Source organism: Hetaerina americana, unplaced genomic scaffold (assembly GCF_022747635.1).
Source record: "Hetaerina americana unplaced genomic scaffold, ioHetAmer1.1.p SCAF_3, whole genome shotgun sequence".
Taxonomy (NCBI): Eukaryota; Metazoa; Arthropoda; class Insecta; order Odonata; family Calopterygidae; genus Hetaerina; species Hetaerina americana.
The window spans coordinates 34,183,872-34,210,128 of record NW_027286874.1 but is presented as its reverse complement, the minus strand read 5'-3'; the positions used below and the strand labels follow the sequence as shown (position 1 = coordinate 34,210,128).

At 37.4% G+C, this 26,257-nt stretch overlaps 1 protein-coding gene across 1 annotated transcript in view; it reads left to right on the top strand.

Annotated features, from left to right (window-relative positions):
* The first annotated feature begins 2,489 nt into the window (after positions 1–2,489).
* The window catches only part of Dscam2 (Down syndrome cell adhesion molecule 2), a 429,928-nt gene continuing 406,160 nt past the window's right edge, over positions 2,490–26,257 (top strand). Inside the window, exon 1 of the mRNA XM_071587152.1 lies at positions 2,490–2,610. Within this exon, the coding sequence (XP_071443253.1) occupies positions 2,490–2,610 (121 nt within the window). The remainder of the gene's footprint in view (positions 2,611–26,257) is intronic.

The window sequence follows — 26,257 nt, the reverse complement described above, 5'->3', positions numbered from 1 at the left end:
TTTCTACAATAGCACTTCTGTAGTTTTTATTTATCCATTTTGACCGTGTGTAATTGCGAATCGAGCTTACGTGGAAACGTTGAAATCAAGCGAAAAACATTAAGGGGTCACTCATCTGGAAACACCAAAATTGATGTTCGGAGAAAGTACATGCAGTCCTTTGGATTTATGAACCCACTTCCTTTCGATGGCGGCCACTCCAGCTGATTTCCTTCACCACTTGAATGTCGGATGCAACGCTTGTTCTTCCTTATCCACTTTCATGCATTGTGTACAGCACAATTCGCTATTCATATCCATCAAGCAATAATTCATCCATAAACGGACTGCCTTAATTAAATCGGTCAATAAATTCACCAGTCGAATGGGGTTAATGCGGAGGTCGTGCGCAAGTGTGTTGGGAATGAAAATTGTGGAAATAACTGCACGTGGAATTCTAAATTTTAGAATTGATCGAAATACTAAGTGTATTTTTCGGTGAAGTGAAGGGGTTGAAATGGTCGTAATGCTTGCGTATAGGCTCACGAGTTTCGAGTGATAAAAAACACCAGAGGAGACGATTTATTATTCTCTTTCGTACCTAAGGCCATTAATTTGACGCCATTAAAATTTTATTTCCTCTTTCCGTTTTTCGGTTGTAGCAGAAGTCTATAAAAGAAAAAAAGAGGGGCGGTGTTGCTTTGGGAGGTAGTAAGGCATGTAAGATGGCTCCTAAAGAATTTGCGTGGAGTAGAAGAAAGATTGGAGACGTCGGAGGAAAACCTTAAATGTTGTCTGGTTACCTTACCATCAGTTGAGAATGGCCGATCCACGGTAATGCAAAATTTTATTCACGCAGCTACATGATTTTAATACAAAAATTTTATTTTATACGTTAGATTATAAGTTAGTAAATGGTCTAGAAAAGTGTTAATATATTTTTCTCAAGTTTAATCACACGTTTTTAAATTACCATTCGCGGTTTTAGTTAAATGCATGTTTGCCATTTGAACACATGCTTTGGCTGCTGCGTCGATGTTAATAGCTGACTCAATTCTATCTCCTGTTTCGTATAAGCCTTCCAAAAGGGCTTACAATAAGGCATAGAATTGTTAAATAATTTTTTATCGCAAAAAATCTACGCAGTTAGCACACTGCAGGCAAATGCGGTGGGTCTTTTTCAAATTCAATAGTTGCATTTGTATCGTGACGCTTTAATTATTAATGTTCTTGGAGGTATTCATCACCGTCAGTAAAAGAAAATTCATGTGACATTTAAATAATTCTAAAAAATATCCACTAATTTCCATGAAATATATGCTTACCCCACGTTATCTCCCATACATTTATCGAAGTCGACAAATCAAAGGCTAAATTGGAGAGGATTATCGGAGGTCAAGGAGATCCAATGAGTAGTAACAGCTATCTATAAAGAATTGTCACAAATATGCAAAACTTTCTAGATGCTATCTTATACACCGTGGGATTTCTTGATGCTATCTTATATACAGTAAGATTTCCGGCTCTTGAACAGGGACGCCCAAATAATCGTCAAATTTTTAACCGGAACCGTCAAGCATGTGGTCTAAGAAGTGAGCATGAGAACTCGGGTAAAACAATCACTCATTCGTCTTGCGGCTTAGAAAATTACGCAGGCACATGAATTGTGGCGCGGGTTTGAGGGGTTGCAAGCCGTATTTTACTGACACTTTTTTAACGATTGCCAACTCCGATTCCAGGATCGCTATTCTCCCCGACCCTGGAAAGGCACGCGGGTGGGCGACGGGTCGGAACGGCCCCAGCATCCCCATTCGACGCTTTCATCTCACGCCTTTCCTCTTCCCATCCACCCTTCGCTCACCAGAGCGGGCCGGATCCTCTCCACCCCTCGGCCACCCCCTCCCATTCGCCTTTCCCCACCCGCCGTTGCCCTCTCTCCGCCGCGCTCCTCTCTTCGCCAGCCCCTCGGCTCTCTCCGGCTCGGCTCGCGGTCTCCCGTCCCCTCCCCGCTCCCCCCACCACGCGAGGCCCTTCGCGCGCCGCCCCTTCGGGTTTGGGGGATAGGCCGACGTGGTGGGGCGTTCGAAAAGGGACTTCGTGAGCCTTCGCGCGATTTTCTCTCCGCAGTCCTCGGCAAAAGGTCAGGCGAGCGGGACACACGTCGAAGTCTCTCCTGTTACATCTCTCTTTGTCTCCTGTGGTCACTCCCTTCCCAACTCTCCCCGTCACCCATTTATTTTTCATATCAGCACCTCGTATTAAAATTCATCCTTCTCCCCTATTATTTCCTCACGTTCCTCAACAGTTTCGTTCGATAGTCGAAAAGAATACCCTCCTCCTCTCCTTTCCGTCTCCCCCATATCGTAAGACCCGTCCTCTCTCGCCCGATAAACATCCCAAGTTTCCCGCCGCTACACACGAATCGAGGCGGGTAAAGACCGGCGGCCCCGTTGTACATCGGCGGCCTCCGACCGGTCCTTGGCCGACGTCTGCTGGGCGCCTCCACCGGGATGGTCGAGGCGGGCGCCGCGCGAGGACCGGCGCGCCGGTTATCCTCGCGGCGGCGACGGCGGCACCTCCAGAGCGCGGTACGACTCGCGGATCCCCGCTCTTCCATCATTGGCTCTTTCGGTGAGTGCAGTAAACTGGAACCGAATGGTGTTCCTTATTTAACCTGTTTTAGAAGTTTTAGGGATGTCAAACTCTACTTTTCGGGAGTTGGAAGCATGCCTGCAGTAGTTTTGCTCTCTTTGTATTCCTTGTTTCCCGTTAAATTGGTGACCTACGGTTAAATAGCGCAGGGACTTGGCGGACTCTTAAAAAATTTCGGGTGTTCGAGAAAATAATCCCGTTAATGAATTCCGGGTATGGAGAAATAAATCAATAAGTTACCGCATTTTCATATAAAATTAAACTGTATTTATAAAACTTGTTGAAATATTTTATCCTGGTTTGCAGATTAGCAGCCTTACAATAAAATGTAGTCACGGAAGTGTGGGGTAGAAGGAGCAGGGTTGGTTTTTTTCTAAATGAGACCAAATCCCACATGCTTATTTCAAGAATTTTTATCCAAGCCGAAATTAGTTCTTCAAATAAATATTATAGGCATGGATGTAAGTAACGAATTTATGTAAAAATAAACTGCGGGCCATTTATTATGGCGTCCACGAAATCCACGAAAGAAATAGTTCGTATTAACCCAAGTTATTTAACAGAAATAAATGGCACGCAATAATGAAAATGATTAAATTTTTAAAATAATCTATTTTTTAAAATATTCATATAAATAAGTTGTTAACCGCACAGATATTGAGTTCACATCAAACTATATGTATGTATGTATGCATGTGTATATATATATATATTGGTATCGTCAAAGCGAAAGAAATGGTCGTAATGTAGAATTGGATCATGCCTCTCTTCTGTCTACAAAAACCATTAATTCTTTGCAACACTTAGCGTTTTGTAGTAATTAAAAGGGGAAATAATTGTTGAAAATTGGTATCTGTGGGTTTTAATACTCGTAAATAAAATCGGTTTGCGTTGAATTCAACAGAATTTGTATTGAAGTTTCAATTACTTGCCATTACAAGGAAAAAGGTCATTAAAAAATAAAAACCGTCTGTGAAGTGCTTGTTTCCATTAGATTATGGTAATAAATTATAGGACGTTGGGATCGTAGTGATTCATACGGTGCACAAAAGTGAGGACCTCTACTTTTTGATACAACATCCATGTACAAAGGATTTCAACCCGCGATTTTAGAGCCTAACCGGAGGGCTGATGATGTCTACCAGGCTGCGCTGTCAACTTCCTTTGGTAATTGAAATAAATATTCGTGGACAGGGGAATTTTAGAATATTTAAGGAATTAAATTACATTTGAAGAGTTTTTACCACAACATGCAGTTAATTTCAACAAGCAGATGATTTTTGTACGGAATCGTTAATTAGTTTAGGAGAGAAAAAATATTTCAGAACAAAAGTAAAAAATATATAATCGTTTTAATTCGGTGTCATGATCAAATTATACATAAAATTATTTCATGAGTACTTTTTTAAATTGCCTACCGAATGATTTGTTATTACTTCTTTTATCCATCGGTATTTTCATTGATCGGCGAACTTACATTGATTTTGCGATCTAATCTGTCATGGGTTGCAATGTAGAGGCCAATTTGTGCCAAGGGATGCATACATTTTTTTCTCAATTCAAGGTATTCTTAGATATCTTACTTGCTAAGGTGGCGGAGCCATTAAAAGTTCAACAGGTCTTGCGTGGATTCGACCGAAAATATCTTCAGAGAGGTTTGCCATTATTTTCAGTGTTTCTAAAATTAAAACAATTAAATGTTCACGATAAGCGTTATTTTATTTAAATTTAATAATTTGATTTTGAATGCTCTCACATACCGGTTAAGGCTAACATATTTTAAAAAAAGCCTCAAATAATTAACTTTTGCGTACTTTGCGTACGGAAAAACCATATTTTAGTTTATTTGAGACATATGAACGTATGTATTTGAGTATTTAGTGCAAGTTAGTCTACTCTTTAGACTAGAGTAGTATATGCAAATATATATATATATATATATATATATATATATATATATATATATATATATATACTCTTATTTTTTACTTAATTACGTAATTTTGTCATTGAAATGTTCAAATAATACATATAAAACATTGATCGGCTGGACTGAAATGTCGCATTTTTTATGACATTCCATGAGATTACTTTATTAACGAAGAATCACGATTTATTAGAATAATTGTCCCTTCGAATCAATAAGTTTAAGTACTAAGTTATGGGCACGCTGTCCTTCAAAGTAGCAGGAGAATAGGTTGGGAGTGTCGAAATTAATATTGAGGAGGATATTTTTACATCTCAAAATAATTTAATTGTTTTCACTCATTTGTCAGTATAAGCACACTAAGGCATATGTTTTGTTCTGCATCGCAGAGTGTAATATTGGTATGGGAGGAGGAAGATGGAAAAAATGGATAAGTGGCGAAGGAGAAACATGTTCACCAGAGGCGACTTATCTTCGCTTCTTTGCGCATTTATTTTCCGGAAAACCTTCAGGCAGGTCTTCCTTCCTCAGGTCGCCATTTTCACAGGGCTCCTATCGTCTCTTGACTTACTTTTCTCTTACCTCACGGTGTCTCTGTGTTTGGTCACTTGTTCAAGTTTGATTCTGGATCGAACCTATTCGGCAAAATTTATGGTATCCGGTCATGATCCCTTCAAAATGCCATATTTTTGCGTGGACAATTTCATCTAGTTTCCGTCTTTAAATCGAAGGATTTCTTAAAATTACTATTAACCTTATTAACGTTATTTGTAATTGGGTTTGGTGGATAATATTATTATGACCTACAAATGATATGTTATTTTGGAAAAAACTTACTTCCAGAATAAAAAAAATATTCAAATCGAATATTTCTGGTCATTCATAATTTAAAATTTGGATAGCAAAATATTTTAAGCACGAAATCCAGGCAAACGACACCGCTGTTCAGGGTGATGCCCAGTCTGCTGGTCTCTCGATAACCTTAGCCAATAGTCTTAGAAAAGCTCAGCTAAAGGTATAGTTTTTTTCCGTTGCAAATCTTCTTGGGAATATATGAATTAACTTTTAATATCACGATTTTTGAGTAAGCCATAGTTTTTTGTGGGCCTTATCTCTATTAAAAATAAATTTCATTTATGTCAATTCAGGTGGTGATATAATAAAAATTTTACTGTCGAGCTCTTGCATCCAAATTCCTGGCACTTGCTTAAACACGAGCCAAAGAAATGGTCACAAACTTCAATATTTGTGGACCTTTTGTGAGTCCATTCGTGAATTGACTTAAAGTAACACTAAATGTTTTTAGGGATGTTTTCATTCTTATTTCTCTTGATTAGTTTAGTAAAGGGTTTCTGTTTTCTTAACCTAGTGCCGAAGGTTTCCCCGTGCTGATGATATCGACTTTCGGTTTTACTCTTTCGATATCCGTCGGTCGTCCATTTTCTCTCACGGCAATCGAAACAATCTTATTACTCTGAGCAGGATCAAAATTTCTTAATTATAATTGAACAGGATCAAAACTTCACCTAGGTTCCAGATTGACTTCGACGCTTTGATGTACGTGTCATCATGTTCATTGTAATCAGCCTTAAGATTAATATTTATTGAGTAGGGTATTGCTCATTCACCTCCGGAGAAACGGCTTTTTTTATTTAAATGAAAATTTGAAAAAAATAAACGGTGATATGTGTAAAATTCATATATATAGGGAATATCGGCTAATTCTTTTTCCAATGCCACCAGTAGGCTTCATGCGAATTTCTAGTGATCAAAAATTTACGCCGGTTTCATTTAATATGGAGTTGTCAAATGCCATGTGCCCGCGATTTGAACTTAGGACACTCGGTTAGCTTTCCTACAGTTTTCCCACTGGAACACCCCGCTACTCAATAAGGACGTCAATAACTTGAAATAAACCAATTTGGCTTTAAACTCGGGGTGAGAAATTAAGTTGTGATTCATTATAATAGAAATAGAAAAATTCGAAAAATCTTGTAATTGACGTCAACGTAAAATGCACTTAACCATATACGAGGGTCATCCGGACAGTAGTACCCGTTCGTGAAATAAAGACACAAAAGTAAATATTAACAAACATAAAAAATTTTATTTGAAAGAGGATACTTTAAACTACTTATCAACATAATCTCCAAGCAAATTAAGGCATTTGTCATAACGTGTTACAAGTTTCTGTATTCCTGCTGCATAGTCCTTCGCCGCCAGCTCATTGAGATACGCGAGGGACCCATCTTGCACAAATTTTTGCATAATGCAGATGGTGTTTAACAATTTCATGAACAATTGTTCGAGAAACATTGGGAAAATGCTCACAGATGTCATCAATTGTGACGCGCCGATCGTTCCTCACGAATTCGTCAACTGAGCTCACCAGTTGGTCTGTAATGACAGACGGTCTCTCCGAACGCTCATCATCGTGTGTGTTCCCCCTCCCCATGTTGAAGTTGCGACACCACCGCCGAACAGACGACTCGTCCATTACATGGTCTCCATACACCTCCTTTAATTGGCGATGAATATCACATGGGCGAACGTTTCTTGCATTGAGGAATTTAATCACTGCCCTCACTTCACAACTGGCGGCGTTCTCAATTTTTTTAAACATTGTAAACAATCACAGAAACAACACAGGCAATGCTAGCGTCACGCAACTTGGCTCAGAGAAGGCAGACAAGCCACTGAAGCTATCTGACCTCGTCCAGCGGCTACTCGCGTCGTCAGCACTTCATGCGGCACGAACGGGTACTACTTTCCGGATGACCCTCGTATGTTAATTAGGTAGCAGTATAAGTAGCTATAGGGTAGGCGACCGACAGCTGAGGTCATTTGTGCCTTTAGGGATGAATAATAACAAAGGAATGGTCGAGAGAAACTCGGCCTCGGCATTAGCCTACTCTTAACAATAGGCGACCAGGGGTCTGCAGTTTAACGTTCCATCCGATGGACGGTGCACTCTTTCAAAGTGCTCTCCTCAAAGAACCTCAACTAGGGATTGGGATACCTCTGAAATATATCTGCCGCCTCCAGGATGCGGACCTCGGCCCTTTGGGTGGGAAGGTAGTAGGTTAGCGAACGCACCCTCCCGATCATATTTATTAGTAATTAGTTAAGAGGCCAGTACTTAATTTGTGAAAGCTAGAGCTTAAAGGCATTGAAAATTTTGTAACGATTAAATTCTGTACACTAGCCACTTATTACATTTAATTATTTATTTTAGATATTATTATTAATAATTATGAGGTAATCGCACGCTCTTTGTTTTATCTCACCATGCCAGGACTTTTAACAAACTTTTTAGATGGTAAAAACATACCTCGTCGTACAAGAAATCTCTTATTGATGAAGTTGGTTCTTAGCATTATATAAATATGGGGGCAAAATCAGTAAGTTTGTTCTAAATAAAATAACATTTAAGCAGTAAAACTACGTTTGGTGGAAGTTTTCAAAAAGTTACTGTTTTATAATATTTTAGGAAAATTCAACTTTTTTTCGAATTTCTACTGATATTGCTATATGTAAAATATACTTCCCTTGGATTTGAAAGCTAAACGCCATTAGTGCTATCAAGAACTGCTTTTGAGTGGGCCCACTGTGCGTTGCGTAAAAATGATCTCAAAGGAATTAACAGTTCAACAATTACGCATAATAACTGCTGGATTTAATGATTTGACTCTTCATTCATTATTTTAGGATAATATTCCCTGCGAGAAACGTTTAATTTATCATAGAAAACTTGAAATAAAGCAATTTAGGTAAAACATGCATTTGTCGAATCCAAGTATCTACAAGTAATTCATACCAAAAGGATCACAGTGTCACATAAAAAGGCTGAAATTTTCATTATACAAGCGCAGGAGCTTTGAAGTCGTAACACCTATTAAAATGTTCACTAAAAATATAGGAAAAAGATAAATTAATGTATACCTGCATGTTCATATCAGTTCTGGTACACGTCTGAACTAACGGGCTGCGTAAATCACAAGATAAAAAACGTCGAAAATTTACATCAAGCCTAACAAATAAATGACACTAAAATTGTGACCTATTCGCGGGGTTCATCTCTTTTTAATTATATTTGCACGGCTACATGTCACTTGAAGTCTCGGTCACCAAAAAGTTAGGAATATCGCCTAATATCGCCGAGAAGCAAACGAGCGATGTGAAAAGGAGAAATATGAGAGAAATGTTTAGTAAGTAGAGTTCTAGTGTATTTAGATGCAGACATACGGATAAATACATTTAAATATATATCGAATGCGTGTATATACATATGTAAGTATATATATATGAACATATATATATATATATATATATATATATATATATATACCCATATAAATGTATCCATTCATATATACACAAACACACGTCACCGTAAAATACTATTTACTTTTCCAGGAATATTATGAAAAGAATGGTCATTAATTTAGCAATTTCAAAAAATAAATTCCCCGTTAATCCTATTGCTAACTTTAATCGTGTGGCTCAATCTAATATATTTCAATTCAACCTGTTTTCTATTGGAATGTGAATACTGATGGGCTACACCCGTTAGATAATATTATTATCCCTTGTTGAACTTTAAGGACTACATCTAGTTATATTATTTTACAAGTTGTTTTTCCTTAGGTGGAGAAGTTTATCGATTATTAATCAAAATTTCAGAGCCTTCGGTTTTGATTCAACGGAATCGTTCTTTATTTGGTACGATATGTCAATGGCAGATTTTACGGCAACTGGCCAACTTAATGTCATAATCAAATGCATATTAACCAAATAGTTACGCAAAAACAATCTGTAATAATGTAGGTAACGGAGAGGCTGGTAGTCCAGTGGTTAGAGCAATAGAATTCCACCTTAACGATCCAAGTTCGTTTCTAGATGATGGTTCTTGACACCTTCAGCTTGACATACGCTTTGTGATTTTTCAAATACTAGATCTAACTGCTAAATCACACACAAGATAAGGAACTTTTCCCACTACCCTGATGTGTAAATTTCGCTTTTGGGTTTAGTATTAATTAAACGCAACCCTTATCTGCCAAACCAGAGTTATGGTCGATATAGAAGGTCTTAACATGAAGTTTATTCTTGCCTTACCAAACGTTTGAGCTAGTGTTCAGTTTATTCCATACGTCAAGACCTTACCTTGTGCGAAATTACGTCTTGCGAATTTCATTCACTCAATTCTGACGGCGAAGGTCTGAAGAATGAAATGGTTTATGCTATGAAAAGGAAAATTTTAATTTTCCACTGAATAAACAAAATAGATTAGTGGTAGTGGAGTGTATAACACACAAATAAACATCTCCTGCTATAATCTGATTTTTCATACAGGGTGTGGCAACATAACTTCCTTTTTTGAAAGCGTTTTGAGTTTGAAAAAATGAAGTATGTTGCCGCAACTTGTATAACCATGCAATATTTTAAAACTAAACTCTGTCCTCTATATTTTTATAATCATATTATAAGGAAGGAATTAGATACCATTTATGAACATACTTTTGTTAGGTGTAATGCTTATTCAACTCGGTGATCTTTTCTAAAAAAATAATTCACATCATTAACATAAGTTTTTAATTCATAGGAAATGTAAAATTAGGGTAAATTCTTCATTAAAGAGAAATTGTATGAGTAAAAAAATTTCATTCGGTAAAGATGTCATGAGGGCTTTACAAAGATATGTTTTTTAAAGTTAGGCGTCGAATGGACGAACGAAAACGACATTGAAAGAAAAAGAATATTTTTGATGAAAAATGGGTTCTAATCCCACTAGTTGGTAGTCCCTGAAAATATCAGATTTAGTAGTATTATTCCATGAAGTTCGAGGGATACTCCACGTTAGGATCACGCGCATCATTATACTTGAATTTCTACCTACCGAGAATGAAGTGCTGCTAGAAAGTTAGTTTCGGATGAAAGTTCGAAGAACCAGCCATTCACGACAATTTTATTACCTTGCTAACTTTCGTATCAAGTGGAAAATGAGTCTATTTTGTTACTTTCTTCTTCAAAAGACTTTTACTTTTTCGGTTTTCATTCCAGTTTTACTCATTCCTTGGTATTTATGACCATTGAAATGAGTTAAATTTTAAAATAATTTTTAAATTAAATAGTATAAAATTTGTGTAACTAGTGAATTTAATTTTTTATACTAAAAAAATGGCAAATTTTAAAGGCTATTTTACACCAATCATTCTTACATTGAAATCAAATGTATAAACGATTGAGGAAGAAAAAGAGATATTTTTGCCCAATACATCAATTTCCTTTGTAGATTGGTTGTATGTTTTTACTCTCATTAAAAGACTAGCGCAGCTTAAGTTGTTCTCAGGATAATAAAAAAAGGATAGAGAGTAGGGCAAATGATTACTTAGGGGATGATCAGTTTGGGTTTAGGAAGGGGAGAGGTACGCGTGATGCCATTGCAGTAAGGAGATTATTAATTGAGAGGAATATAGAACACAACCAGGAGGTATTTGCCTGTTTCGTAGATTTCGAAAAAGCGTTTGATAGAGTTAACTGGGAAAAAATAATGAGTATATTGCAGAAAATAGGAATAGATTGGAGGGAAAGGAGGCTAATCCGCAACCTGTACATGTCTCAGACTGCTCAAGTGCGAATGGGGAACGGGGAGTCCGGATGGGCAGTGTTAGGAAGAGGTGCAAGGCAGGGTTGCCCATTGCCACCGTTGCTGTTCAACCTGTATGCAGAGGAAATGATCAAAGAGGCATGGGAAGAACTCGAGGTAGGAATGAAAGTGGGCGGGGAATTCGTAAAATCAGTTAGGTTTGCTGATGACCAAGCTTTAGTTTGTCAGTCAGCCAAGGGGCTGCAAGCATTGCTGAGTGAATTGGAAATTCAGTGCGACAGGTATGGTATGAGAATAAATATTAATAAAACAAAGGTTATGCGATTTACCAGAATGAAAAAGGCTAAGCTAAACATTAAAATAGGAGGGCAAAAACTAGAGCATTTTACATATCTTGGAAGTGTTTTGGACCAACACGGTCAAAGTAGTAGGGACGTAAGGAGAAGAATTGCGCTAGGCAAAGAGGCTTTCACAAGGAGGAGGGAGTTGATGACAGGGACTTTGAGTAAGGATATTAAGAAAGGACTCGTAAAAACTTTGATATGGATCGTGTCTATGTACAGCGCGGACACGTGGTCATTGAAGCGGGAGGACAGATGTAGACTGGAGGCTTTTGAAATGTGGGTGTGGAGGAGAATGGAGAAGGTCAAAAGGACCGAGAAGAAAACAAATGAGGAAGTACTAGGTATGGTGGGCGAAGAGAGTGGTTTGTTGGGAGAAATCCTTTGGAGGCAGGAAAAGTGGATGAAGGGGGTATTGACTGGCAGTGGGATGTTGAAGACTGTGTTAGAGGGGAGAATGTTTGGCAAACGAGGAATAGAAAGGAACTGGACAGGGATGTTAGACGGGATGAAGGGAGGAAGAAAGTACTCAGAGATGAAGAGGGGTCTGATGTAGAGTAATATACTGGATTTTGTGTTTTGTTAGTAGTCACAAAATGTTTTATTTAGTAGCTTTGTCCATCCAAAAACCTACCTAAACCTGTAGATTACCAAATAATAATAATAAATGACTAAATTTCTTACCAAATAACACGGCTTTTACTAAAAATGTTCATTGAAATTAAATTTAAAATACTTTGCCTTTCCTCATAAAACAGTTTTATTACGACCTAGGTTTTGTTATGGTATAACATCATCAGGTCCTGATGATGTTACCTGATTCCCTGATGATGTTATACCATAACGAAACCTAGGTCGTAATAAAATTGTTTTATGTGGAAAGGCGAAGTATTTTAAATTTAATTTCAATATGAAGAATTTCCACCAAGTGACGCCAGAAACTGTTTCATTTAAAAATGTTTATTTCAAATAAGAAATACGTATGTATGAGGTTTCCTTTATTGTGTGCATATACAACGTAAATTAGTCAACTTTTAAAGGCTAGACTAGAATAAAATATTCATTTTTATAGAAAATACGAGAATCAAATCTGGAGAAATGATTTCCTTGATAACTGTGATAGGATAGGAATAATAATTGCATGGATTTCGCGACTCATGTCTAATAAATGAGATACCAATTTAAATATAAGAGTATATTTCTTCATTTAAGTCAAAATCTGGTTACGTTTTCAGTCAATTAATAAAATATATGCTTGCAATAATGCATAATAAAACCAATATGTAGTTTATTATTTTATCAAGGGAAGGTATTAATTCAGCAAATCTATCGAGAAACGAGTGACCAAAACAAGGTTGTATAATACCCTATGATTGATAAAATATTTTATATTCATTATTATGCTTTTTTCTGAGAGGCGATCAAATTGCGGGCGTATTGATAAAAACAATCTAAACTATGAGATCACTCATTACCGGAAATTTTTACAGGAATTTTTATTCCTCAATATATGTATGAACTCACGGGTCACATTAAAACCCGATAATTTTCTAAATTCATCGTTAACTTCTTTAATTTTTGAGAATTCAAATGAAAAAAGTTAATTATTTCTGAATCGCTCCAAGTAATGCAGAAGAGAAGCCAAACGGCCCCAGGATCAAGGATAACGGACAGTCACATTGTCCAAATTCCTTGTTGAGCGGACATATCAATTTATATCATGGTCTTGCGGAACGCGTTCAATGTATTTTCGTTACTTTTGTCTGTAGTCGGCATATATTATGACGAAAGGTTTAATTACATAATATGGAAAATAATTAGTTAATATAGAAGTAATTTAGAATCTAAAATGGGTTGTTTGAAGCGTGGTGGTCTCCTAAACACTAGGCAACCCTTCAAAAAGTTGAGACAATGTATTGCATATGTTCAAGGATACATTGACCCGAAGTTATTGACCATTTGAAAACTACATACATATGGAATATCTCCTTCGCGATCTTTTTCTACTTTTAAAATGTCGAGGAACAAACTAAACTGCTCATGACTACTTTTTAAACACGATTCAGTAAATAATTTTCTTGTAAAAAATTAAATGATTCTTACTCAACTCCTACGAAGGCCTATATGCTAATCGAAACTTTCATTGAAATTTTTCGCGGTTACCACGTATTAAATTGAATATGATATAATACTTATGATTCAGAATAGTAGCATGAAATAACGCAATTAATATTTAAAATGTAAATATTTAAAAGTAAATGATTGATTATGTTTTTATGTATGAACAAATAAAAGTAAGTATAAATGTATAAGAATGAGTAATTACGAACGTGATTATTGTAAACTATTGCGGTTATACTGCTGGAATATTGTCTACGAAATCTGTTAAAATGCCATTACTTAATGGAATACTAATTTGAAATAATTCGTATAATATATTAAAATTTCGTTTTTATTGTTTCCGTGATTGTGATTCATCCATTCTCGTGACCGAGATATGGATTGACGATATTGTGACACAAAATACGTCTTTTTGTTTTCTATTTAATGTGTAATAATCGTTAGGATTAGCAAGCACTGGTCGAACATTAATAATTTGGGAAATACGAAAACATCATTACTGTTCGGCAAATGTACCCGTACGTTTTGTTCCTTACACTTTCTATTTTCTCTTCGTACAAAGTTGTTAGTGTCTATAACAGCACATGCCATTAAGTTTACATGTCGTCTGACAACGGTCGCCATGTTCTATTCGGTCATTAAATGAGTTATTCCGAGCACGCCCGGATTTTTTTTAATATATACAAAAGGACCCTCCATGTTTGCGCAAAACGTATTCATGGAGAAAAAGGACGGATGCTCCAGGAAATCTGGAGAATCCCACGCGCCGTAATGTATTCCGGAGAACGCGAATGCCAACAGCAGAAGAGAAAAAGGGAGGCTGTGGAATATTTTGGATAGCCATGCACATCAACAGCAAAATAAAAGAGGGCTGAAAGAATGTAAGTTTCCAACTATACGCTCCAATTTTTTTTAGAGTTTTCGTTGCACAAGTGAGGCCTGGAATCCACGACACGTTTATTTGTTTTGAGAGGGCATGTCTGCCACTTGCTCACGTGCGGAATAATTATTTTCTTCTTCTTTTTTCACAACTTGCACCAAATTCCCTTGGAGAATGAAGAATTCCCTGTATAAATGATGCTTTTTTTACTTGAAGTAAAAAGGCAAATACCTGTAACACCAAAATGATTAAAACTTGATGCGCTCATTACGCGAAGTTACTCTAAGAAAAGAACGGAACCATACAGAATGTAAATAATGCAAGTAAAACCACATACTGGCTGCATTGGATTTTGTTTCAGTTTTCATGCCGCATTGAATAATAAGACCACAGTATTAATTATATACATTTTAGGTAAATTAAAATGATAAAAATTTTAACTAAAATCTTTGATCTCTTAAATAGACTAAATTAGTAATATGAATACAGTAGCCAAGGGTGGGGACCTATCTATTCTAAACTATATTAAAATACTTTCGTCAAACTCACGCTCACAGAATATTGCATTTCTTTAAAACTTGAATGTTTCAGATAAAACATTTGGCGGAAAATATCCTTCAGCTGAACCTCAGCCAATCTCATATACTTGCATATAAAGTTTATTCTTTTCCAAAATAATATTTTGATTAGACTTAACTTATCGATAATGTAATAGGCTTTGAATAAGAGCTAAATAAAAGTATCCCTCACCATTAAAATGGTCATCGGTTTTCACTACAACCTTGTGCCAAAATACAGTTTCGATGAATGGGTCTATACATCTCAGAAGCCAGTGCAAACGAGGCAATTTTTCAAGGATTGGGTAAATTAAGATGCTTTCGAGAGGTTTTGAATCTGTTTTCACTTGAAATATATTTTTTTCTTGCCATTAGATGTCTCTATTTATCAAACACTTACCGAGAAAGATTATGCCTTTGTCTGAGCACGAAATTCGTTTTCATCAGGTACTTTTCCGAAGGTTCAACATATACTTCATAAGATAATTATATTATGATAAATAACTTTAAAACAATATGTTTGTTGTTTTAAAACAGCAACAAATAACCAAATAGCAAAAAATAAAATAGTTTGTTTTCATATTTTTTCCTTCAGTGGACGACTTACACGTTAAAGAAGGTTGTTTTTATAAGTTACCTATACGATATTTACCGATAAATTTGGGGCTAATTAATGAATTCTAATACCTTATAATTTTCAAATTTTGCCTCACAAGGTTTCTAAAAAAATTGTGTCTTTTAACCTCGATTTGGATACACTCGGTTGAATTATATCTGGATTATGGTTATGACTTCGGTTCTCCATTTCCAATTTTGTTTAACAAAGAAATTATAATGTTTATGAGAATTAACTGACTTCAAATGTGATTCTAAGTACATGAATTTTCGAGTGTATTGGGAAATTGATCAATATTTGTAAAACAATATTCATACCCAAACATCTCTTTATGTTTTCTGAAATAAAGAAAGGAGTGTCTATATGATGAAAAATGTTGGTGGAAGTATAATAAGTATAAGTTAAATCATAATATTTGAACAACCTGATCAGAAACAAAAACGTTGATGTAATAATTCATATTCATTGAAATAAATATTTTGTGAAAAATATATAGAATCAATTGACTTTCGATGTTATGTTATTGACTACTATGTGTAATATTATGCTTCTCCGCTTATCTGATTCTGAAAAACTTCAGCATTCTTTTCGGCAAGATTTTATGGTAACGAATACTGAAGAATTTTTCCGGGCTGGAAAGGATAAATGCGTTTAAGAAAAATGAGGTTTTGAAGCAAGTGTTCGGATTAGATTCGGTTATATCCCAAGTTATGGCGACAATTCTGTACAGGGCTATATTAGCCGCGCTGTGACGCGGAAGAGGCTAATTGTTCGCCAATCCGGCTTTTAAAGATATATACTTATCTTATTTGACAATAAAGGAACCGTCACAAGTTGTGACCTGGAGATTTGTCCCCTCGGTAGCCAATTTAGCCAACCATCCATCTCGGACCGTCTTGCCTCTCTAATCTTTTCGCCGACGATGCAGTAATTTATGGGGGCATTCAAAGTTGCGAAGACAGAGTCGCGTTAGCTAACGACTTAAATGCAATTCAGAATTGGTGCGACACATGGCAATTGGAAATTAATTTGAAAAAATGCGTAGTGATAGATTTTTGGGAAAAGATTAATTCCCTCTCATTTAGTTACAAAATGAAACGAACCGAAATCGCGATCGTAGATTCCTTTAAAAACTTGGGTGTAACAATCACTCACGATCTGTCCAGGGGTTTGTAATATTAGGGCAAGGTAAATGCAACGAAAAAGTGAAGGAATGATGTTTTATTGCCCTATTTATGAAATATTTAGGTGAATCTGTAATGGAAATTTGAATGCTCCAGTTGAATTGTGCGGCCAATTCATTGCTGTTTACAGTACTTGTCTGTGAACCTTTCTCTTGTGAGAAAACTGTTCCATGAGGCAGCAAATATATTGGCTAGCAACATTGTGACCCTTTCTGAAAATATCTTGGATAAGTAATACTTAAAAAAACGAAATAAAATTTGAGGCGATAAAAATACGTTAAGAATTCAAAATAATTGGTAATGGCTTTGTGTAATATTAATTTTATTGATACCCTATAAGTTGAATTTGTATCTCTTGTCTTTATACAACAATTGTTGTGAAGGCCAAGTCCCAATTTGGTATTTTAAGATTTAAAAATGAATAATTCGTACAAAAATTAAGATTCAATCTTCAGTAATGTTGTATAAAACAATCAACCATATGTGTTGACCATGATTCATTCAAATACGTTCCTGTTATATTTCTAAACAGTTCCAAGAGGTCAAATTAGTGAAGATTTCTAGTCATAACATGATCTAGTCTAGTTGTACATGAAGGTGTTGCAGTATTGTATTAAGATTATTTCGAACTTATTCTATTCTAGAAATTGAATTGGAAGAATTATGAAGGCACTGAAAGTAAAAAAATTAGCAAGCGGAATAATGGAATAAAAATACTGAAAATTTGGTCTTATTTCATTTTATTGAATTAAACTGTCTACTGCCAAGATGGGGATGAACCATTGGGTTGAATGTTCTACTTAGTTCTTTTTAAGAGGGCTGAAATGAGTTATCTATATCAGTATAACAAAGAACTCCTAGACGGTGAACTAAGGGAAACAAGAGATGTGTTTACGTGCTCAAACCTAAGATTTTTAGATTAAGGTGTCAGAAGTCGTTCGTGTGACTGCATATTCAATAACTTAAAATATTTCTACATGTAAACCTGGAGATTTGGCCGAACTCTCTGCCATTTAGAGGCAAAACTTAAATTAAGGGACCTTAAATTGCAGTGTTCGACAACTGCAATTAGCTGAAATTCAACGGTTGAATATCTTGTGCCTATGTTTATACGTTGACCTTGCGGTTCCTCAGATATGAAAATTTACTCTTGCTACCCCTGTGGTCATCGCGTGAGGATTTTCAGAAACAGCTCAGGATTGACCGACATTATTTTTAAAGATTTTCCAAAGATACGGATCGAATTAAGATATTGTTATTGATAATTGTGTGATAAATATAAATTTTCAGTCAAGTAGACTACAATTCAAATAGAAAGTAGCTATTTAATTGATAGTTGAGTTTGAAAGGAGTTATCTTTAATCGACACATAATATTTCCTCTTCATCTTATAATGTCTCCTGTTTTTGTAATTTTACTATTTTTCATCGTTGCAATCCGAAAAGTATAGCAAACGTATAATTTACAGCGGCAATTGTTAAGTTTTAAAGTGACAGCTCTGAAAGTAATTTATCCCAGCTTCACAGTATATTAGTCTCCTTCTAGCCAACAACTAGGATTTCTTTGTTAACAAGGAAATGTTAATAGTATTGTTTTAGTGAGAAATGAATTCCTCAAAAATTCTTTATCCATAGAGAAAACATTATTCGCTGGGTTGATAACGTTCAAGAGGAAAATGAATAGTTGCTAAGGTCTTTATCATTAAAATCTTCTGTCTATTTATTACATAGTTGTCTAAAGAACATACTCTTCCCTTTACTTTTTTTAAAGATGTAATACTATTGCTCCATTTATCAAAGTATAATTTCATTAACAAGTCTTCAAGCGGCCATACGAAGGTTTAAAAAAATGAGCGAAGCTAAGTAAACCTAAAAATATGTGGAGAACCTGAGCAGCGGTAATAGTTTACGTACTATGAATGTGTCTCGGACCAAGATGGACAAAAAATAGTAACAAAAGAAGATTTCTATTAGACATAAAAGTTTTACATGAAGGAGTGAATTGATATCAGAGGTGTTAAGTAAGGAGGCTAAGAAACCACTGGTGAAAGCTTTAATATGAAGTGTAATTGTATACTGCTCGGAAACATGGTCATTGAAACAGGATCATAGGTGTAGATTGGTTTCTTCTAAAATGTGGGCGTAGAGACAGATTGGAAAGATGAAATGAACAGAAAGAAAAACAAATGAGAATGTGATAGGCATTGCTGAGGAGGAAAGGGCATTGTTTGGAGAAATCCAAAGGAGGCAGCATGGATGGATGAAGAGTATTTGGTCGGCGATGGAATACTGAATACTGTGATAAGTGGGAAGACGTAATGCAAGCGAGGTAAGGAAAGGCAAAGGATAATCATGTTTGACGGAATGAAGAGTGGTAGAAAGTATACGGATTTAAAGATGAGATTTTTGTAGTGTATGGTATCAGGAGATGTTTTGTTAGGCGCAGCAGCAAATTTAGGCGTATTCAGTATGCGCTCTTCCATAATCTTCTTTGAACGGTAGGCTACCAAATAACAATAAACGGAAGCAAATGCATCGCAGTGAACTTTTATTCTCTTCTTTAAAATTTTGTACCATTCTGGACAAATTCACTGTTATTTATATATTGTGTTTAAATTAAACCGCAAGAAACTACAACCTGTCTAAATTCAATTGTACTCTTGTAAATTCGACACCGAGAAAGCCCCAGACGGATTGCTCCCATGGGTTATTTGCCAAAGGACATGCCTCAAGTTCTTTTGTAAAAATTGTCGCAGAATATGGATGTTACTCGGAATTTCCTTGATGGACTCCCTCTATACAAAGTGAAATGTCGGCGGTCGCCGAAGGAGTTACTTCAAAAGCTGCCATTTCTCATGTATGGTAGCCTCGGGATAGACGAACGTGATGGATGCGACGCCTTGAAAATTCTCCTCTTCCTTGAATCCGCGTATATATTTCCCAAACTCACTCCGAGGTCATCGGTGCGTATCGGTAGGGCTTCAGGAGAAGACTTGACTTCCTTGCAGAGCTGGAGACCTTGGCTTCGTCCCTTATTATTATTATTATTTTTATCCTCTCCTGGCCGTAGGCTGCCAGAACTCTATCATTGATGACCAGACAGACCGTCGCTTGGCAACCGTTTTGAGAAGGGCTTGCGTTGCCAAGGAGTCAGGTAGCCCCGGAGGCTGGAAGTTAAGGGCTTCGCCCACCTGCAGACACTACTGCGGGTTCAAGAGAGAGAGAGAGAGAGAGATAGATAGATAGAGGGAGAAAGGGAATGAGAGACGGGGGAGAAGGCGTTTGGAGAAACACCCGCCCAGAGGCCGATTTTCCTTTTTATTTCTCCTTTCCTCCGCCGAGGGAAATTTCATGCTCGCTTGCCGCGGCCTCCGGGGACGGGTTCCATTCGTTCCATCCAACACCCTCCTCTTCTCTTCCCCTCCCATCCTCTACGCCCTCGTTTCTCTTGCTCCTCCCTCTCCAAACTCCGTGAGCAACTCTACATTCCCCACTTCTTTCCGCTTCCAATCCTTTCAAAAATCCTTCCTCTCTCCCACTTACCTCCAAACCCTCCCTCTCTCCTTCATTCTCCTCTTTCTTCCCCCCCCCGCAACTCCTTAGCCTTTCCTTCCCAACCTCCCCGCCGCTCAGCGTCGAACCGTGACACGAAGCCCTCGCTCTCGGAGAGGCAGTCCATTTACCTCGGCCGCCGCCGCCGTACATCTCCCTTCCAGCAGCGGCAGATCCGACTCCCTGGCTCGGCTCTCAGGTCGGTCGCATCCACCCCCGTACGCCGAAACTAGTCCCATGCCCCAGTCGTCGCTTGATTCCCGCATAACTCTCTCTCTCCTCGATTGGATTTCAGCGCCAGGGAAATACTACCCCTCTACCCCCGTGTGAAGAAAAGGGGGAGGTGAAGGGAGAGAAAGAGAGAGAGAGAGAGGAAGGGAGTGTAATCGAGGTGGGAGAGAGTTCGGGTGTCAAGCGCGGAATGAAAAAATGGGACCGGGGTGGGGGGGGTCGTTGTGAGTCTCGCAAAAAAGATGACTTGGAGATTTGGAAGATGGGAATCAATGATTGAGGAGTGCAATTTGATAGTGGAGCATGGATTGGGTTCTCTTCGAACTGCGATTTCTACGAGGTAAGTCCAGATAAATATGAGATTTTTCCGCTCGAACTGCATTACAAAGGTTTGTATGTGGGTGAAGATAGTCGAAGGTCGTTGAAATATGGTTCTCAGTGAAGTATAAAGAGAAGCTTAGATGAAATTTATTAAAATAATCAGATTCGTCTCAATAAGCTAAAATATTTTCTAGCTAGTCAAATGTAAAAGATGTATCATAGCCATGAAGAGGAAATAAATTTGATAGGCAAAAGGGTGAGGCTACTCGGAGTCTCTATAGCTAATGACATCATGGAATCAGGATAGAGGGGTCAAAATTCCTTCCTTGAGGCGATTTACAATTTTACGAATAATCAACTCAGGTACCCAAAAGATAGCCGATCAAAAATTAGTCCAAGGCAGCCAATTAACGGACACTCCAAGCTTCGATCCCCGGGGTCCTTAGCCATTAAGTAGTTACAAGTCAGTTGATATATTTGTGCGATAAGTGTGCGATCAGAACCTCATTTACGATGGATCTTACGAGTGTTTTTCATGGAACTTTCTCTCAGAAGGTGGAATTAAAAAAAATAACAGTTCTGCTTTTTTTTATCTAAATGGGACCTCAAAAGTTGTGAACTGACCACGTCAGTTTTATTGTAGGAAATGTGACACCATTTCAAGTTTCCCTAGTGGAGATTCTGTAAAGAATATCGTTATTCATTTTAATGATGTACTGTATGCAATAGTTTTCCAAGTTGAAATGTGATCATGATGATATGGCGCCCTCATCCTATCACTATAACGGTTTAGTTAAGTTTTCCATAGAAAAAAAATACCCATTCGCACTGTAGGGTTGGTTCCGAATCTGTCATCGATGCGTTTCGAAGCTCTCTATTGAGATGACCCTCGAGGGACCGCGCATCTTTGCATCAGCTGCACTGAACACCCTGGCACAAAGGCTGAAGTGGACTATTCGTTCAACAAATTCTTTGAAGTGAGGGTGGAGAGGTGGAGCTGAAGTCTGGTGCTCTGTCTCTTCAAAGCGTTTGAAACGAGAATCGGGACGCATCCCGGTACTTTTATGATTTTGGCGAAATTAAAAGTAGCAATTTTTTGGATACCACGCCCATACGCTTTGGAAACATGGGGGATATGAGAAAAATTCCCACCACATTGGTGGGCTAGCGAGGTACTATTTAATTTTATGTGCTCAGTTCAAAAAACAGTCAGGTATTCGTCCATCCCCATCTTGAAATCTCTATATTTGATACTCGATGCATAATTCTTAAGGCTTTCAGAGAAAAATTGATCATTTTCTCACCTCACTCGTAATGCCCTTGTCCCGTGTATTTTTGAATGCTCGTGAATTTTCCGCGGTGAACGCCTCTCGATGTTAATTTATATTCACCCAAACCCTAATTTTCTCTAAATTTACCCATTGAAAATTGGTGACCTTGTTAAGGAAAGAAAGGCTGTAGAGAAATGAGCGGGATGGGTCGAAAAATGTGGAAAAGAGGTGAAAGGGAGAGGGGAGAAAGGGTGCTTAACAACAGGCGGATATTTCCATCCGAATTCCGCGGCAGCAGCGGAAAGTCGCTCTCATTGCCTTTTTTTTCGGAAGAGTTTAGAGCGGCGTCCATTGGATATTGCGTGTCGGAGCGTTTTCTAATCACTTCTTTTTTTCTTCACTTTTCCGCCAAATTTGCCAGGAACCGTTGCGGGGGTAGATGGGAAGGGAGAGGGAGGGGGAGCGGGCAGGATGAGGTTAAGGGACGAAATGGCTGTCCGAGAGGGGAGGGTATAGGGGGAGGAGAGAGGGTGATGTGGGGGTGAAAGGGTTTTGAAAAGTTATTAAGGGAGGCGGGGGCCTTGAAACCGCGTCGATTCGCGAGCGCGAGGATTATTTTTTTCCATTAACAGGAGCTATCCTCAAAATTCGACCCTTTTATTCCACCTCCCCCTCCACTATCCAAACCCACCCCTCCTCCCTCCCTCCCTTTCTTTCTCCTCCAATTTCTCTCGGAAACCATTCAGAAACGTGCCGGGCCCAAAAGCCAATGCCGGCACTTCTATTCGAGCGCCTCTGGTGAAAGGAGGGCGAAGCTAAATGGAGGACAGAGAGGGAGAGAGACAGAGGGAGGGAGGGAGTGGGACTTTTTTCTATTTTGCTTCATTGTCTCGCCTCCCCTCGGAACGTCCCCGCGACCTTTGTCCTCCCGCCCCCACTCCTATTCCCGCTGCTTCTTCTCTTGGCCCCTCCAAACTCCTCGTCCTCTCCTCGGAAGAATGGTGCGTGCGACCTCAACACGGGGTAGAGAACAGCTCTTTCCGGAGCGCAGCGTTGGCTCCTCTGTGTTCGTGTACATGTGTGTGTGTGGTTCGGTGTGTGTCATTCTTCTTTTCCCCGGAAGGACCTAGATTGCGAAAAAAACAAACGCTTTTCCGGTCTCTGTCCTGACCCAAAAGTTTGATCATGGGTCCAGGAAAGGTGTAGGTCCGTGTAAAGCGGCACAATGCGTGTCGCGATGAATGGATGGTCCGGGAAAACGAACAGCATGGGGGAGACACAATGGGTTTGATTAATGGCTGACCATCTCCAACATTTTGCATTGTATCGATTTAATTGATTTTAGTGCTCTAGAGTAGTCTGGACTTGTTTAATACTGAGAAATTATATTTAGAGAGACAAATTTAAAACCAGTAGCATTGCGGATGGATTATAACGTAACAGGTTTTGTGCAATGAAGAAACCGAAAATGGCTTTTTACTTGTTATTTGGTTATTATAAGTCGATAGAATGAGACATTCAGTAATGTCATCGGAGCGAAATGGAATTGAAATTTGATGTCCATTCTATACAAAAGTAAAAAGTAGTGTTAAGTATATTTGGAAATAGAACTTAACCATGACTTGAACTCCCTACAACGAAGTATTTTTGGTATGTTTAATTGGTAGTTTAAATTAGACGTGAGGATTCCGAGAGGATGTCATGGACGCATATGATCTTCGTATTTTGAAAGTTCTATGCCGTAAGTTACATGCAGGATTTAAAAGATATAATTGAAGTTGACTCTTCCATGAAAATAGCGTGGTAAGATAAGAGTAATAAGTAAAAATATATCAAACATCTTGTGGTAAAATAACCACGCTTAATTCAATAAGGGAATTATCATTCAATAAGGGAATTATTATAATTACTATTCAAAGTAATTAAACCTAAATTTGGTTCGGTAGGTGAGGATAGTGCTCACCTCGCACAAAGTCTTATGCGGTGTGTAAAATTGACTTATTCAGGGTAGAGGAGCTAAGTCCTATCCTGTGCTTTCGGTAGCGTTAGAGGAAGATCTGGTAGGAAAAAATGATACATCTTGGGTGAATACTAGGGTGACCGGAGGCCTCACCCAGAGTCAACCGCTGGTCCTTCGGTCTCGGCTAAGAGCTCTAGCCACTTTTACCCCAAGCTCTACAATATTTTAAGGTCATAATGAACTTATAATTTACAAATTATTTATTACAAATTTTGTAATGAAAATAATTATCTACTCAGATTTTTAAGATTAAAACTATCTGCAACTTATAGTTTACAGAATATAGTGATTATAAGTCAAATTATTTAAATAGATAGAGTTTAGAAATTTGATGTTTTTCTTAATAAAAAATCTAATATTAAAAAAATAAATGTAACATGGGATCTCTTATCATAAAAAATCCAAAGATATTAAATATCTCCCAAATATATTGACGATTAATGCAAAAATTTGGTACTTAAAATTTTTTTATGAATATGAATTAAATCATAATTTGTATTTTCCAATTTGGGGGCTGAATGAGGTTTCATATTATTTTAGAATTATGCTATGTCAAAACTTGTGCTTTTTCATGACATGGAATCCTCGTACTGTAAATTAATTGGAATGGAGAAGAAATAAAATAGAATATCGTATTTACGATTAGAATTTACACTACACTGAATTCCATCAGGGACAAAATCATTTAAAAGAATGGTTCAGATTGGTGATGTTGGACAATAATTATTATGTAATCATATTTCACATATTGATATTGGTAGAGAATTGATGAAAAAATAAGACAAAATAAGGATATCTGTTTTAATAAATCACCCGATAAGTTGTTAAAAAGACAATGTAAATTGTGGAAATACATTTATCAGATGTCAACAGATTTTACGGAAAAGTAGTTCAGATACGAATGGAAATTTTCGAAACCTGGTGCTGGAGGCGGATTCTTGGATTAGCTAGATGAAGTGATTTATGAGTAATAGAAATGGAGAATAGGAGAGGAAAAGGTATTATTGAAAAATTCACATAAATTTACGACCAGAGGGATTGAGAACGCCATGAGTAAATTTTGTAGTACCTTATGAAAGGGAAAACTAGAAAAAATTGCTACCCGAGGAAGAGGAAGGGACGAGTACTTAGACCGAATAAGAGGAAAAACTATCAGAGAACGACAATTGAAAGGGAAGAATAGATGGCATTATTCGCAGTTTTAAGATATTAATTTTAAATTCTTGATTACACATTTTTTATTCTAAAAATATATTGCTGGAGTCATGTGTAATTGACGATTTGCAAAATCTTGGACTCAAAGCTCTAGAAAATGTTTTCTTTTGAATGAAAGTTCTATTTACGCAGATTAACTTTTATTTCTGGCTCGACGTAATAATTTTATGTATCGTGGGCATCATTTTTTTTCTCTATATTAATCACACATTCGAGTTTGCTTACTCTGTGGTTCCTACAGCTTTAAATCGCGGCATGAGAGAACTCGGGTTTAGTTGAGTTTCGAGTTTTAATTATAATTAAAATTAATTAATTTAAGTAATATTACTACTATAGTAGCCATTTATCTAGCTTTTCTATAGTTTACAGCAAAAATTTATAATTTTTGCTTGATTACAAGTATTTTTTTCTATTTTCTAAAGATTCCCCAAGCCAAGTAACAAAAGCAATAATATCCACATTCGGTTGCGGACAGAAACCATCTGCTCGCACGTCGAGGTTACAATTAAAAACAAGTATCATTTAACCTAGATGGGATTATTTTATTGTCCTCTAACGCAAGCGGAACTCGTAAACAGAAACTTTGGAGTTAGAGGGGAAGAAGGCCTTCAAAAGATTCCAACAATAGGGCGCTAAATTGCCAAGATCTGGTGATCTAACTTGGTGAACTTCATGGGGCGGATTCAGCTCTTGCAAGACGGTCGTTGGAGGGGAGGGACTTCTGCTTTGATGGCACACAAAGTTCAAAGCCGGAGAGACGCCTCGTATCTAAAATATGTCC